Here is a 17,250-nt window from a genome sequence, read left to right on the forward strand (position 1 = left end):
CTTGCTGCTTTCATGATTTTTTTTTCCTGTGTATTTTGTGAATTTGACTATGATATGCCTTGGTGATGGTTGGCTTTTGTTGAATTTAATGGGAGTTTTCTCAGTGCTCCTTGTATTTTGATATCTGCGTCCCAGTTCTATAGCCCTGGAGCTAAAAGTTTGCACCTCTTCCTCTTCAGGAAAACTTCACAGAGGAGCAATTAATCACACCTCATTTCCATCAGAACCCCGCGTTCACCCTGCCTGTGTCCAACTTTTTAATCTCAGGTTCGTGACTGAGCTTCAAAACTCCAAATTTAAGGATTCCTGCAGCACAGACCCATGCTCTTCCTCTAGGGGAGGGTCTTACCATGCTTTTGGCTTTTGCTGGTCTGTGCAAAAAAAGCAGTGGCATGACTGTGCAGCTGTTCGGACTTTATGTCAAAACAGAACAGAAAGCCAGCACCCCTGCGTACTGCCCTCAACCTGAGGGAGTCCCCTCTCTTATGCCTGGAAATTGCACAGCCCATTTGCACCACCCATCTTCCTTGTGACCCAAGGGATCGTCACACCATGCTGTCACTCCTGGGATTCTCTCCTGCTGTACCACTTGAGCACCTTTAAGCCAGGCACTTCCCTCACTGGTAGCAGACTGCTAAAAGTTCAGATTTTGTGCTCCCCTGCTTATATTACTTTGCAGTAGCTTCTGTGAGCCAGCTCCCTCCTACTGCTGTACCCAGAGCAATATCTCCTCCTGTAAACTCTTCACACTTTCTACCTTCCAAAAGGTGGTTGCTTTTCTGTTCCAGTCTTGCAGCTTTCATTCTCTCAGACCCCTGATTTTTTTGGTGTTCAGAATGATTCGATAAAACTAGCTGTGTTAAGGGATGAAACAAGCTTAGGGTCTCCCTACTCCTCTGCCATCTTAGCTCCAGGAGCCAGCCAGCTTTTTTTCTTTCTTCTCTTTTTCTTTCTTTTTTTTTTTTTTATTTTGGCAAAACCCCCACATAATATGAGATCTACCTTATTAGTGAATTTGTAATTGCACAGTAGAGCACTATTAACTCTATGCACTTTGTAGTAGGGCAGATCTCTAGGACTTTTGCATCTTGCATGATTGAAACTCTATACCCACTGAACAGCAACTCTTCATTTCCCTCTTCCCCAGCCCTGAGCAACCAGTATTCCACTTTGCGCTTCTATGGGTTTGACTACTTTAGAAACCTCATGTAAGTGGAATCATGCAGTAATTATCTCTCTGTAACTGTAATGTCTCTGTAACTGACATTAGCATAATATGTCCTCCAAATTTCTGTTTTGTAGCATATGACAGATTTCTTTCTGTTTTAGGGCTGAATAATATTGTTTTATGTATATACTGCAGTTTCTTTATCCATTCATCCACTGATAAATGTTTAGGGTGTTTCTGTCTCTTGGCTAATCTGAATAATGCTGCAATGAATATGGGAGCACACATATCTTTTCAGGATCCTGTTTTCATTTCTTTTGAATAAATACCCAGAAGTGGGATTGTTGGATCATTTGAGAATTATATTTATAATTTTTGAGGAAATTCCACACTGTTTTCCATAGTGGCTCCACTATTTTATATTTCTACCAACAGTGCACAAAGGCTACAATTTCTCCATTTCCATACAAATACTTTCTATTTTCTGGTTTGTTTGTTTGTTTGTTTGTTTGTTGATAATGGCGATCCTAACAGATGTGAAGTGTTACTTCATTGTGGTTTTGATTTGCACTTCCCTGATGATTAGTCATGTTGAGCATTTTTTTTCATATGCCTATGGGCCATTTATATGTCTCCTTTGCCCATTTTTAAATTTGGTTATTTTGTTTTTTCCTCCAGCTTTTCTTTTATTTTCTTTTTTTAAGTTTTTATTTAAATTCCATTTAGTTAACATGCAGTGTAATATCATTTCTGGTGTACAATTTAGTAATTCAACACTTCCATACAACACCCTGTGCTCATCACAACAAGTGCCCTCCTTAATCGCCATCACCTATTTAACCCATCCCCCCTCTGGTAACCATCAGTTTGTTCTCTACAGTTAAGAGTCTGCTTCTTGGTTTTCCTCTCTCTCTTTTTTTCCTCTATGCTTGTTTGCTTTGTTTCATTTTTTTAAAGGTTATTTACTTATTTTTGAGAGAGAGAGAAAGTGTGAGCAGGGGAGGGGCAGAGAGAGGAAAGAGGAAGGAGAGAGCCAAGCAGCGTCCACACTAATAGTGTGAAGCCTGATGCGGGCCTCAAACCCACCCACTGTGAGATCATGACCTGAGCCAAAGTCAGATGCTTAACCAACTGAGCCACCCATGCGCCCACTTGTTTGTTTTGTTTCTTAAATCCCACATATGAGTGAAATCATATGGTATTTGTCTTTTTCTAATTGGCTTATTTCTCTTAGCATAATACTCTGTAGCTCCATTTATATTGTTACAAATGGCAAAATTCCATTCTTTTTTATAGCTGAATAATATTCTATTGGTTATATATACCACATCTTCCTTATCCATTCATCAGTCCATGAACATGTGGCCTATTTCCATAATTGCCTATAGTAGATAATGCTGCTATAAACATTGGGTGCATGTATCCCTTTGAATTAGTATTTTTTTATTCTTTGGGTAAATACCTAATACTGCAATTGCTAGATCATAGGAAGTTCTATTTTTTTTTTTAAATTTTTTTTTCAACATTTATTTATTTTTGGGACAGAGAGAGACAGAGCATGAACGGGGGAGGGGCAGAGAGAGAGGGAGACACAGAATCGGAAACAGGCTCCAGGCTCTGAGCCATCAGCCCAGAGCCTGACGCGGGGCTCGAACTCACAGGCCGCGAGATCGTGACCTGGCTGAAGTCGGACGCTTAACCGACTGCGCCACCCAGGCGCCCCAGGAAGTTCTATTTTTAACTTTGAGGAACCTCCCTACTGCTTTCCAGAGTGGCTGCACAGTTTGCATTCCCACCAACAATGCAACAGGGTTCCCTTTTCTCCACATCCTCACCAATACCTGTTGTTTCTTGCATTGTTGATTTTAGCCATTTTGACAGGTGTGAGTGATATCTTATTGTAGTTTTGATTTGTGTTTCCCTGATGATGATTGATGTTGAGCATCTTTTAATGTGTCTGTTAGCCATGTGTATGTCTTTTTTTGGAGAAATGTCTATTCATGTGTTCTGCCTATTTTTAAATTGGATTATTTGGTTTTTGAGTGTTGAGTTGTATCAGTTCTTTTTTTTTTCTTTTTTTTTTGGTATCAGTTCTTTATATGTTTTGAATATGAACCCTTTATCAGATATGTCATTTGCAAATATCTTCTCCCATTCAGTAGGTTGCCTTTTAGTTTTGTTGGTTTTTTTCCTTCACTGTGCAGAAGCTTTTTATTTTGATGTAGTCCTGATAGTTTATTTGTGACTTTGTTTCCCTTGCCTCAGGAGACATATCTAGTAAGAAGTTGCTATGGCCAGGAGTGCATGGATGGCTCAGTTGGTTCAGTGTCCAACTTTGGCTCAGGTCATGATCTTGCATTTCGTGAGTTTGAACCCCACATTGGACTCTCTACTGTTAGCACAGAGCCCTCTTTGGATCCTCTGTCCCTCTCTCTTTGCCTCTCTTTCTCTCTCAAAAATAATTAAACATTAAAAAAAAAGTTGCTATGGCCTATGTCAGAGGTTAATGCCTGTGTTCTCCTCTAGGATTTTAATGGTTTCCTGTCTCATAGGTCTTTCATCCATTTTGAATTTATTTTTGTGTGTGGTGTAAGAAAGTGGCCCAGTTTCATTCTTTTGCAAGTTGCTGTCCAGTTTTCCCAGCACCATTTTGGAAGAGACTGTCTTTTTCCCGTTGGATGTTCTTTCATGATTTCTGAAGATTTATTAGCCTTCTAGTTGTGGGTTTATTTGAGTCTTCTCTCTCTCTTTTTTTTTTATGAGTCTGGCTAGAGGTTTATCAGTTTTGTTTATCAATTCTTTTCAAAGAACCAGCTCCTGATTTTACTGATCTGTTCTGTTGTTTTTTTAGTTACTGTATCCACTATTTCTGCTCTAATCTTTATTATTTTCTTCCTTCTGATGTTTATTCTTCTTTTTCTAACTCCTTTAGGTATAAGGTTGAGTTGTTTATTTGAGATTTTTCTTGCTTCTTGAGGTAAGCCTGTATTGCTACAAATTTCCCTCTTAGAACCTCTTTTGCTGCAACCCAAAGGTTTTGGATGATTGTGTTTTCATGTAATTTATTTCCATGTCTTTTTGATTTCTTCTTTGATATCTTGGTTGACCCATTCATTGTTTAGTAGCATGTTATTGTAACCTTCATGTATTTGTGGTCTTTCTAGATTTTTTCTTGTGGTTGATTTCTAGTTCATAACACTGTGGTCAGAAAAGATGCATGGTATGACTTCAGTCTTTTGTTGAGGCTTACTTTCTGGGCTAATATATGATCTATTCTGGAGAATGTTCTGTGGCCACTTGAAAAGAATGTATATTCTGCTGTTTTAGGATGCATAAATCTTGTTAAATCCATCTGGTTCAGTGTGTCATTCAAAGCCATTGTTTCCGTTTTGGTTTTCTGTTTGGATAATGACCTGTCTACTGATGTAAGTGGGGTATTAAAAGTTGAAAGGGAATTTTCAAGGTAAGTTTGAATATGTGAAGTTTCTCTAACATGCTACCTTTAGAATCTAAACCACACCTAGGCTTAACTCAATTTTATTTAAGTCTGGCTGATTCCTTTAAGACATGGTGTCAATCTTTTGCTATCCCAGTGTTCTCTTTCCCCTTTGCACACCTTCTAATAGGGTATAAAAAGTTTGTGCATATATAGGATAAATGAGCCTTAAGTACATTTTAATGAGAGTAGACAGTAGGTTCTTTGTATAAGGAAGGTTAGAGTTGGGAAAACCTGACAAAACACAAGAGAGGTAAGGAGTGGTGACATGCTCAGTTTATGACAAGAGGTGGCATTGCATGAATTGTTTTCTTGTCTATGCTGAGGCTAGAGTCTGAGAAGTCTGTTGTAACAAATGTGGATATAAGTTGATTTCCATTTTATGATTCTCACATGCTTTCAATGTGGTAAATTTCCCATTCAGCACTGCTTTTGATAAGTTGTGTTTTAATTTTTAAACTATTTTCAAAATAAATTTGAGATTTATTCTCTGACCCATATTTTATTTACAAGTGTTGCTTAGTCACTAGTTTGGGATTTTTTCCAGCTATCTTTGTTATTGATGCCTAGTTTAATCCCATTCTGGTCTGACAGCAGACATTGTATGATGTCTATTCTTTTAAATTTGTTAAGGTCTGTTTTGTGGACAGAATGCCTGATGAGCTTGAGAAGCATATGTATTGTGCTATTGTTGAATGAAGTAGTCAGTAGATGTCCATTATATCCAGTTGATAGGTGGTGGTGTTGAGTTCAACTGTATTTCTACTGATTTTCTACCTGCTGGATCTGTACATTTCCGAGGGATGGATTTTGAAGTCTCCAACTATAATAGTGAATTCATCTGTTCCTCTTCTTTTTTGTTTTTTAACGTTTTTTATTTATTTTTGAGACCGAGAGAGACAGATCACGAACGGGGGAGGGTCAGAGAGAGGGAGACACAGAATCTGAAACAGGCTCCAGGCTCTGAGCTGTCAGCACAGAGCCCGACGCGGGGCTCGAACTCATGGACCGTGAGATCACGACCTGAGCCGAAGTCGGACGCTTAACTGACTGAGCCACCCAGGGACCCCTATTCCTCTTCTTCTAATGCAGTCCTTCTTGGTCTCTGTGGTACTTTAGCCTCAACTTCATGTCCTGGTATTTTCACATGGTGTCTTGTCAATGGAAAGTTTAGTCTTCTGGTGAGAGAACTGAAGTTGGGAATGATTTATGTTGCTATCTTGATGACACCACTCCACAAATATCTTGCAATTTGTGACTTGAATTTTTATCCTCAATGGTATCTTTTGATGTCTTAATGGTGTCTTTTGATGACAGATTTTTTTAAAATTGTTAAATGTAGAGCTTTTAATCAATCCTCTTTATAATTTTAATTCTTTACAAACAAAATTATTTTAAATCCAAGACACTAAAGATACTCTATACTGTCTTCTTTTTTTTTTTATAATTTTTTTTTCAAAGTTTATTTATTTTTGGGACAGAGAGAGGCAGAGCATGAACGGGGGGAGGGGCAGAGAGAGAGGGAGACACAGAATCGGAAACAGGCTCCAGGCTCCGAGCCATCAGCCCAGAGCCTGATGCGGGGCTCGAACTCACAGAACGCGAGATCGTGACCTGGCTGAAGTCGGACGCTCAACCGACTGCGCCACCCAGGCGCCCCTCTATACTGTCTTCTAGGAGATTTTATGTTCTATTCTATTTTTAAAATATTTATTTATTTTTGGGAGAGTGCAAGTGGGGAGGGTGGGTGGGGGGTGCAGAGGATCTGAAGCGGGCTGTGCGCTGACAGGCTGACAGCAGCAAGATCTCATGGGGAGATCATGACCTGAGCTGAAGTTGGACACTCAACCAACTGAGCCACCCAAGTGCCCCTGTTCCATTCTATTTTGAAAATCTTTCACATTTGCATCTACAATATACCTGGAAATGATTTTTGTATTTGGTATGAAGTAGGCATATCCAAATACTTGGAAAGTAAGCAACAGATTTCTAAACAACCTATAGGTCAGATAGGAAACCACAAGGGAAATTAGAAAATATTTTGAATTAAAATAAAGTGAAAAGATGCATATCAAAATTAGTAGGATACAGCTAACTCAGTGCTTAAAGGAAAATCTATGGCACTGAATGCTTATATTACAAATGAATGAAGTTCTCAAATAAATGATCTGAGCTTCCAACCTAAAGATATAAGGAGGAAAAGAGGAAATTAGAGCAAGCACCAGAAAAGAAATAACAAAAAGAACAGAAATCAATGAATTGCAAACAGAAAAATGAGACAGAAAAATTGAAAACAAAAGTTGGTTCTTTGAAAAACTAGCTAAAATAAATACACTTTTAGTCGGAATGATTAAGAGGAGAAAAAAGAAAAGGCATAAAGCATAAATATTAGGAAAGATATATAAGATGTCACTACAAAGCCCTATAGTCATTCAAAGAATAATAATGGAATACTATGAATAATCTTATGCCCATAAATGCTACAGCTCAGATAAAATGGGCAAATTTGTTGAAAGACACAATTTCCAAAGCCTACTCACAAAGAATAGATAACCTGAATCATGTTCCTATTAAAGAAATAGAGTTTGTAGGTAAAAGCCTTCTGACAAAGAAACTTCAGATGGCTTTACTGATGAATTATATGAGGGAAAAAGGATACTATTCTATGTAATTCTCCCCGTATTTAGAAGAGGAGGAAATACTTCTCAAGTCATTTTATGAAGCCTTGATATCAAGACCAGATAAAGAAATTATAAGGAAACTATAGACCAATATTCCTCACGAACATACACACTAAAATCCTCATTAATGCAAACAGAATCTAACCATACATGAAAAGGGTTATATATCACTATCAAATGGGGTTTATTATGGGAATGAAAAGCTGTTTATTCAACATTCAAAAACCAATCAATCTAAACGATCAATCAATAAAACAAATGGGAAAAGCCATATGATTTTAAAATCAGCATGGTGTTAAACCTCAAAGAAACCATTTAATTAAGGCTGTGTCCCAAAGTATAATTCTGTGGGTAAGTGTATTGTACAGTTGTTACCAAGTGACCCTTTGTTATTAAAAAGGGAGATTTACCTGGGAAAAAGAATTATCTGAACAAATGCAGAAAAAGCCTTTGACAAAAAATTCAACATTAATGTAACCAGTTTGTGATTAAAACTCTCAGCAAACTGGAAATAGAGGAAACTTCTTCCACCTAATGGAAGAGCAACTTCTAAAAAACTATAGCTAATATCATATTTGATGGTGAGAGATTGAATACTTTCGCCCTAAGTTCAAGGACAAAGTAAAAATGTTTGCTCTCACCCTTGTTATTCAGTATTGTATTTGAAGTCCTAAGCAGTGAGAAAGGGCAAGGAAAACAAATAAAAAGTATATAGAGTGGAAAGTAAGAAATTAAACCATCTCTGTTCATAGACAACATGATTGTCTATTTAGAAAGTCCCAAAGAACATAAAAAATGGTTCTAGAATTAGTGAGTTTAGTAATAACATAGGATACAAGGTCAATATATTAAGAAGTTTCATTTCTGTGTATAAATATAATATTAATATATTAAAATTATATTTATATCACCTAGAAATAAGCATGTGTAAAGTGGAAGAAAAACTCTTTAAAGTACTATTTACACTAACACCAAAACCTTTAATACTTAGGTATAAATCTTACACAATATATGAATGAACTATATCTCGAAAACTACCAAATACTGATTAAAGAAGTCAAATAAAAAAATGGGTAGATGTAAAATGGTCATGGATAGAAAACTCAATATTGTTAAGATGTCAACTCTTCCAAAACTGATTTAGAAATTGAACACAGTTCCAATCAAAATTCCCAGTTTTTTGATACAAATTAATAATATGATTATAATATTCATATGTAAAGGCAAAGAAACTAAAAATTAAAACTGATTTTGGAAAAGTAAACAAACTAAAAGGACTCATATTGCCTGGTTTCCAGACTTACTGTTAATTAAAATAATCGGGAAACTATGGTATTGGAGAAAATATAGAACTATTGATGAGTGTAACAGTATAGGATAGTACATGGAGTCCAGAAATAGATCCACTCAAGTGTTGTCCACTGATTATTGACAAAGATGCAAAGATAATTTATGGAAAATAACCTTTTCAATGAGTGGTGCTGGAAAAATCAGATTTCCCTATGCAAAAAATAAAAATGAGCCTCAATGCATACCTCACAATCTCTACAATTCACTCACAATGGATCATGCACTCATACAAATATGAGTACTGAGAAAGTTCCCCCATAGCATCCTGTTTCGTGAGGTAAGAGAAGTCCCAGGGCAGAAAACAAGGAGCATGTGCAGCAGAATTGAGGTAACGTGCTGTCAGGTAGCTTCTGATAAAGCTCATTGAAGTCAGTGCAGTTACTGAAGCTGTGGCTAAAATAAAAAATGAAACTAAAGAATTGAAAATGGTGCACAAGAAGTGTCTTATATAGTTCTGAAGAGAGGGGTGATTCTATCAGGGGATGGCTTACACAACGATGGTTTCACTGAATTAGAAATTGAGCCCACCATCTGGACATTTTGCTGTTCTTATATGAACTGATGCACAAAGAGAAGAGTTGCCATTCTGCCTGAGGTGGTGATGTTGATTACTAAGGAGAATCTGGGTTGCTCTACACAAATGGTGCAGCTAGGATCATGTCTGAAATTCTGGGGAATTCTTTGGGTGCCACTTAAGATTTTGTCTAATAATAAATCTTAATGGAAACTATAACAACCTAATAAAGGCAAGACCAATGAGGGTACAGATTTCCTAGGAATGAAGGTTTGCATGATACTGCTATGGAAAAAACTCCCATCCAGACAGAGATAATGGCGAATGAGAACATAGAATGTGTTAGTGAAAGAAGGATTTATAAATGTCACCTATGGCCTTGTGATCAATCACAGTACAAGGAAGAACTGGAAAATAAGAGGTAATCTGACACATAGGAAGAGTGGTAGAGATGATGGTGGTGACAGAATTCTGTGGAGATTTTCCAAGAGAGGTAATGAAGTAGAAGTACCTCAGTGGGATTCAGATCTGAGTTTCTTTTTCTATCTCTGCATGAGGAAGAATTGAACATAATCTGGAAGAGTTTATATTTTCTCTTATTCCAGTACTTTCTATGTACCTGCATATGGTTGCGTCATAGAGATCTAATTTTTGTTAGCTGCAGGTTTAACTCTCCCCTTGAGAATGTTTATGAGGAACTAGGTTGTAGTGAGAGATTATGCCACCCTGGGAATCTTTCAAAAATACATGTCTTTCATGGCACTTTGTTCAAAGACCACTAATGACATCTTCTTGGCCATAGGATAAAGCCTCTTACATTGTAAGATGTTTCAGGCTATTCAGTCTGATCCCTTAATTTCCATGGCTTCTCCAACCATCCTTCTTCACCTCCCAAATTGTAGGCTCCAGCCCCACAGGACTACTGCCCATTCCCTAAACAGGCAGTGACTACTCATCCATATATGAGCTGCTCTCCATCGCCACCTTTAGTCAGGTGTGGTCAGTGATGTAGTCAATCACTACTCCAAGACTCTGAGAGCATTTATCTTAAGGAGTCCTGGGTAATTTCTGTGTCTTTAATGAGTTCCTTTAGGATCTAGACTCCTTTGGGATCCAGGGCCCTCTAGGGCCAGGTATGTGCACAATGGGAGATGTGATAAGGGATGCTGCAGACACAGGTGACAATTACAGAGGTTATCACTTCACATGTCTTAGTAAATAAAGGGAAACAGGACCTCAGGTTAGTGTCCAGGAGTCACCCTCAGACACACTGGGTAAGTTGGGCAGAGGGTGAATGAGCTGGTCTTTTAGGGTCCTTCCAACCTGAGGGTCTTGCTTTCCCAGGTTGTATGATGTTCTGTAGGATAGAGCTTCAGGTATGATAACCCTCCTCTTCTTCACCTCCCTGCCTCCGAAGACATCCCCACATTCTAGAAATATTTCAGTTGATGTTCACCAGTTACAATCTTGTGGTCAATGATAGCATTTGTAAATATTACTGTGTCATGTATTCTTACAAGATTGTATAATTCTAATGTAATGACGGCTCTTGTGGTAGGCTAATTTAATGTAATAGTCTGAGCCCTTGTTTTATTTTAGAATCACCTTGGAGCTTTAAAAATCTTTGCACAGGCCTCCTCTAAGATTGTGATTATATTTATCTGAGGGCACCCAGTAATGTTCATTTTTAAAAGCATCATAAATATTTGCTATTCAATATGTAGCCCATGGACCACAGCATAACAGTCACCAGGTGCTAATTAAAAATGTAAAACTGGCCCCCTGAACCAGAATCAGTGTTGTAGCAGAACTCCTGGGTGATTTGCATGAACATTTAATTTTAGAAGTACTGTGCTAGGTGATTCTCATGTGCAGTCTAGTCTGAGAACTACTGACGATGGGTGAAGATGGTCATTGCATAATCAGTAGTAGCATCTGCAAGTGCTATCTCTGGGTGGTGACTCCTCATCATACCCTCAACACCAGGGATGGATCCCGCTCATTTACTGGGAAGCAAAATTCTGAGAAAACAGCTGTATGATTTCCCCTAGATGTTTCTTCCCACTGTAATGCCAGTACATAAAATCCGTGTGTAAAAGCTGTTAAATGTGGTTGGATCAAACAGCACCAGCAGGGTGAAAGTCTTAGCAGGTGGACTCTCCGTTGTGTCTTTGATGAAGGAGCTTCCCACATCTCTTGGTGGTTCTCCTCTGCTTTCTTTGTCAGCTTTGAGACACACGGAGGTGTATTAGGGTTCTCCAGAGAAACAGAACCAATAGGAGATTATATCTATATCTATTGTTATATATCTATAAACCCAGTTGTATATCTCTATTACCTGTATCAGATGTATCAGTGATAAGAGTAGTGTTATCTGAGGTGCTCCAACATTTTCCATGGGTACAGTATTACATTCATAAATCTGTAACAAAGTGACAAATTCAGTGCTAAATGGTGAAGCTAGTGAGTTCTTGTTTTGAGAGCATTTAGTAGGAGTAGATATTCTAACAGGAGTTTTCTGTCTTTAGTTTTCATTATTACTGTTATTTTAGAGAGCGGGGGGAGTGGGGGAGAGGGGCAATGGGAGAGAGAGAGAGAGAGAGAGAGAGAGAGAGAGAATGAGAGAGAGAGAATCTGAAGCAGGCTCCACACTCAGCATGGAGCCCAAAGTGGAGCTCTATCCCACGACCCTGGGATCACGACCTGAATTAAAATCAAGAGTCAAACGCTGAACCAACTGAACCACCAGGTGCCCCAGGAGTCTGCTGTCTTTAAAGTTGAAGGAATGCATGTCTCAGCCTGAAGCACAGCCAATGAATATTTATGAAACACTGGCTACATCCAGGCACCGTGCCAGGTGCTGGCACTTCTGCAGTCATGAAGGCAGACATGACCTTTCCTGCATGAAGTTTACAGTCCACTGGGGAGGACAGCTATACACAATCCCCTGGGCATTTAGTGCTTTAGGGACAAGCACAGGATGCTGTGGAAACATAGCAGCAGGTTCTCACTTGGTCTGGAGGGCACAGGAGAGGTATAGCTGAATAAGTGACATGTAGTATGCCTGAAGGATAAGTAGGGAAAACCAGGTGAAGAGGGAGCAGGGGGAGGAAGATGCTAGGCGGGGGGGGGGGGGGGGGGGGGACAGCAAGTGGAAAAGTCTGGAGGCAAGAAATTGTGACGTTCAAGTCCAGCATTTTTGGAGAGGTGAGTGTGAGTGCCACAGTGGGACCAGGTGAAGCTGGTGGAAGTAGGCCAGGGTCAGGTCATGAAGCACCTTTTGTGCCTTCGAAAGGAATTTTGCCTTTATCTTAAGAGCAATGAGAAACTATGAAGACTTTAGGGAGAATGATGATCAGATTTTCATCTTATAATGCCACAGTGCAAACAAAGGATATTAAAGGAAATTATTCAAACATGGATGCAGGGAGATGAGTGAAGAGGCTGTTCCAATATTGCAGACATGATGTTAGCCCAGCCAGGGTAGTGATGGTGGAGATAAGGAGTGGATGAATGAGAAAGAGATTTACATGGCAGCATCTTAAGGATGGGTTGACAGATTGGATACTGATAATGAGAGAAAGGAGGGAATGAAAGAGAACTCAGGTATACGACTGGTACACCTGGATTCCTTTTTACTGAGCTATGGGGACCTACAGGGGGAGGGAATTGGGACTGGGAGATGGCCAGGGTAACATCATATGTTTCTTTTGGGATCTGCTGAGCTTTAAATGCATGTGATAAGTCTCAGGGAAGATAATCCTTAAGTAACTAGGTTACAAAGTCACCTACACCTGAGGATTAAATGGTTATCAAATCCATTAGAGTAGATGAGTTTTTCTTGGTGGTATATGTAGCATTGTAAGAGAATAGTGTTTAGGAGAAAGCCCTGGAACATCAACATGAAGAGATTGACAAAACAGAAATCAATCAGAGTTACGGAGGATGCCTGGTCAGGTAGATATGAGGAAAACCAATATATGTGTCTCAGAAGGTAATGGATAAGATTGTTTTATAAAAGTTGAGGTGTTGTTACATGTTAAAGAGAAGTGAAGAAAAGTCATTTCCAATCATAGACATTTTGACTGTAGAGATTTGGAGTATAGGAATGGTAATTATTGTGATGAGAGTGATGTAAAGTATCTTTGCAGAGCACCCAGCAGGCCATGTATCATAGAAATATGTTCATTTTTAAATTCAGGTTTTAATGGACACTATAATTTCTTCCTAAAATGCTGAAGACAGAGCATGACAGGAAAGAATCAAACTGTTGTCTTAGAATTCCTCCTCCTGGGCCTGCCCATCAAGTCAGAGCTGCGAGACCAGTTCTATGCCCTGTTCCTGCTCATGTATGTTACCACCCTCCTGGGGAACCTGCTCATCATCGTTCTCATTCGCCTGGACTCCCGCCTCCACACGCCCATGTATTTGTTTCTCAGTAACTTGTCCTTCTCTGACCTCTGCTTCTCCTCTGTCACAATGCCCAATCTGCTGCAGAACATGCAGAGCCAGGTCCCGTCCATCCCCTATGCCGGCTGCCTGACCCAGATGTACTTCTTCCTATTTTTTGGAGACCTGGAGAGCTTCCTCCTGGTGGCCATGGCCTATGACCGCTATATGGCCATCTGTTTCCCCCTGCACTACACCACCATCATGAGCCCCAAGCTCTGTCTCTCCTTGGTGGTGCTGTGCTGGGTGCTGACTGCTGCCCATGCCATGTTGCACACCCTGCTCATGGCCAAGCTGTCCTTCTGTGCCGACAACATAATCCCCCACTTTTTCTGTGACGTGTCTACTCTGCTGAAGCTGGCCTGCTCTGACACTCGAATCAATGAGTTGGTGATATTTGTCATGGGAGGGCTCATTCTCGTCATCCCATTCCTACTCATCGTCATGTCTTATGCACGGATTGTGTCCTCCATCCTCAGGGTCCCTTCTGCCAGGGGCATCCGCAAGGCCTTCTCCACCTGTGGCTCCCACCTCTCCGTGGTGTCTCTCTTCTATGGGACAGTTATCAGTCTCTGCTTGTGCCCATCAGCTAATAATTCTGCTGTTAAGGAGACTGTCATGGCCGTGATGTACACTGTGGTCACCCCCATGCTGAATCCCTTCATCTACAGCCTGAGGAACAGAGACATGAAGGGAGCCCTGGGAAGAGTCTTTTGTGGAAAGAAAATTCCCTTCTCTGTATGATGGTAACATTTGGTATTTTTACATATTTCTATCTAGTAGGTATAATAATATCAGAATATTATCCCAGATTTTTTTCCCTTACCATGGAAACTTTCTGCTGAAATCACATACTAAATAATTATTCAATATGTAAAAGAGATGAAGTGGAGGTGTATAGTTGAAGGAGGGAAGAGAGGTCTTGGTGACCTGTTGGCTAAGCCTTCTCTTTGTGTTTCCCCAGTGATCCTGAAAAAGTGTAGTTTAAAAACTCCTGTTTTAAATGATCTTCATGCCTTATAGTCTTTAACTAATTTATCATAGGAGACTATGTTTTTTTTTAAGCCTGAACTCTGCTTTGATTATGGTATAATTTAAAGATAATTCTCTATATTCTTAGGCCAAGACTAAATAAGCTCCACCATATCCACCTCCCAGCTTCCCTCTAAACATCTCCTACTTACCTCTCTCTGCACAAGATTCACATCATTTTATCTCTTAACCTTTTCCCCCTCTTACTTATTTTCATGTCTACTCTGTTTTCTGACCTGGCCTGACCTGAAATGGAGTTTTCTAGCCCTTTGCTACAGGAATGTATTTTGTCTTTACCTGGGAATAACTAATACCCAGGGGACCTAAAACTGATTTCCCCAGGAATGGCGAAAGAAGCTGGAAGCTGGTAGACAAATTCAGAGTTTAAGGATACCTCTTTTCTGTTTGATATTTTGGACCTTATAAAAGAACTTTATATCTGTATGTTTACACTACCATCACCCTCATGACAATTCCAAGGATTGGGGTAGATATTATTACTGTTTCACAGACTGAAAAATATGGCATTCAATTACTTGTCAAGTCACACAGTGTGTCAACTGTTGAATCTATGTAAGATCCCAGACTAAGTAATTCTATAATTTCTTCTCATATTCTTTTACTTTAGAAAGAAGGGGAGCAGCCATTAAAAACAAGACAAAACAAACCTCTCTTAGCTTCATTTATGGTATGGACTAGTTTTCCAACCTTGGTCCATATGTATCCTCAGCTGTCCCCTTAAGTTATGGCATCCAAACCCACCACTTTGATCCTCAGGTATGTTCTGGTGACTTCCACATCTCTATCTGAAGCCAAGACTCTTCTCAAGAGTTCCAGACCATTATTCTCATCTATCCATTGGATGTCTCTACTTGAGGGTTTATGAACACTTCAAGCTCAACATGCACATTATTAAACTCTTTATGTTCCCTCAGGTCTGCTCTTTGTCCTTTATTCTACATCTTGATTTCTGATGTCACCTTCTACCCAGTTACCTTAACAGCCACCTATGTATATGTATATATGTTCATAAAAGTCGATTATAGTTTATATAATCTTGCATTATACATTTTCATTTAATATTTCATTTCTTGAAATATTTTATTATATTCATGAGGTAGCTAGCTAAGGTAACACTAGTTGCTATACTGGATAAATACTGAAATCTCATTGCCATCATACAACAAATATATAGTGGCAAGAAAAAGATTAAATTAATGCACTTCCATCTGTAACAAAAATTCCATTAAAAAAGACAATGAAAAATAGACCCTGTTCTCAATAGCAATGGGGATTATGTGCAAGAACATAAGAAGAAAACTTTAAAACTTTACTGAAAGATATAAAAGAATACCACAATAAGTGGACATTTACAGTGACCCAAGATGCCTCATTTTAAACAGATTTTGTGGAGTAAATTTTAGACACTAAAATCAATCCATTTAAAATTGTGCCTTTTGATGAGTTTTGAAATGTCAATATTTTAACAATATCAGTTCTCCTCATATACATTCAATACAATCTAAATCAAATTCTCAAAGGAATTATTTTAGTGGAAACTGACAAGTTTATATTGATGTGTGTTTGACATATTTGACCACATAAAAATAAGAAGCTTATCTAGGAGAAAAGATAACACAAACAAACTTGAAAGAGACGTGACAGAGTTACATGTCTAACAGACACAATATTAAAATTCAGAATATACAAAGAACACCTACAAGTAATATAAGAATAAAATAAACTGAATACCTCAAATAACCAAAGCAATCCTGAAAAAGGAAAATAAAACTGGAGGAATCACAATTCTAGATTTCGAGTTATATTACAAAGCTGTAGTGATCAAAACAGTATATAGTATTAGCACAAAAATAGGTAGTCAAGTCAATGGAATAGAACAGAAAACCTATAAATAAACCCACAATTATATAGTCAATTAATCTTCAATAAAAGAGGAAATAATATACAATGGGAAAAATACATACAGTCTTTTCCCACAAATGGTATTGGGAAAACTGGATGGCAATATGCAAAAGAATGAAACTGGACCACTTTCATACATCATGCCCAAAAATAAATTCAACATCAATTAAAGATCTCAATGTGAGACCTGAATCCATAAAAATCCTAGAAGAGAACATGGGCAGTAATTTCTCTGACATCTGCCATAGCAATGTTTTTCTGCAATATGCCTCCTGAGGCTAGGATAATAAAATAAAAAATAAACTATTGGGACTACTTTAAAATAAAAGCTTCTGCACAGTGAAGGAAACAATCAACAAAACTAAATGGGGGAAGATATTTGCAAGTGACATACCTGACAGAGGGTTAGTATCCAAAATATATAAAGAGTTGATACAACTCAACACCCAAGAAACAGATGATCCAAAAAATCCCCATAAAACAAAAATGCAAATAATCCAGTTAAAAAATGGGCAGAAGATGTGAACAGACATTTCTCCAAAGAAGACGTACAGGTGGCTAACAGACACATGCAAAGGTGCTCAACATCACTCATCATGAGGGAAATGCAAATTGAAACTACAATGAGATATCACCT

At 38.6% G+C, this 17,250-nt stretch overlaps 1 protein-coding gene across 1 annotated transcript; it reads left to right on the forward strand.

Moving 5' to 3' along the window:
- Window positions 1-12,965: 12,965 nt before the first annotated feature.
- Window positions 12,966-15,958, forward strand: LOC122485089 (olfactory receptor-like protein DTMT). The gene has a single exon (XM_043583413.1). The coding sequence runs from the start codon at window positions 13,458-13,460 to the stop codon at window positions 14,400-14,402; it is 945 nt and encodes a 314-aa protein (XP_043439348.1). The 5' UTR covers window positions 12,966-13,457; the 3' UTR covers window positions 14,403-15,958.
- Window positions 15,959-17,250: the final 1,292 nt, after the last annotated feature.

Source organism: Prionailurus bengalensis, chromosome E1 (genome assembly GCF_016509475.1).
Source record: "Prionailurus bengalensis isolate Pbe53 chromosome E1, Fcat_Pben_1.1_paternal_pri, whole genome shotgun sequence".
Classification (NCBI taxonomy): domain Eukaryota; kingdom Metazoa; phylum Chordata; class Mammalia; order Carnivora; family Felidae; genus Prionailurus; species Prionailurus bengalensis.

Coding starts and splice junctions, on each gene's coding strand:
- LOC122485089 (XM_043583413.1), top strand. CDS start 13,458: ATGACAGGAAAGAATCAAACTGTTGTCTTAGAATTCCTCCTCCTGGGC.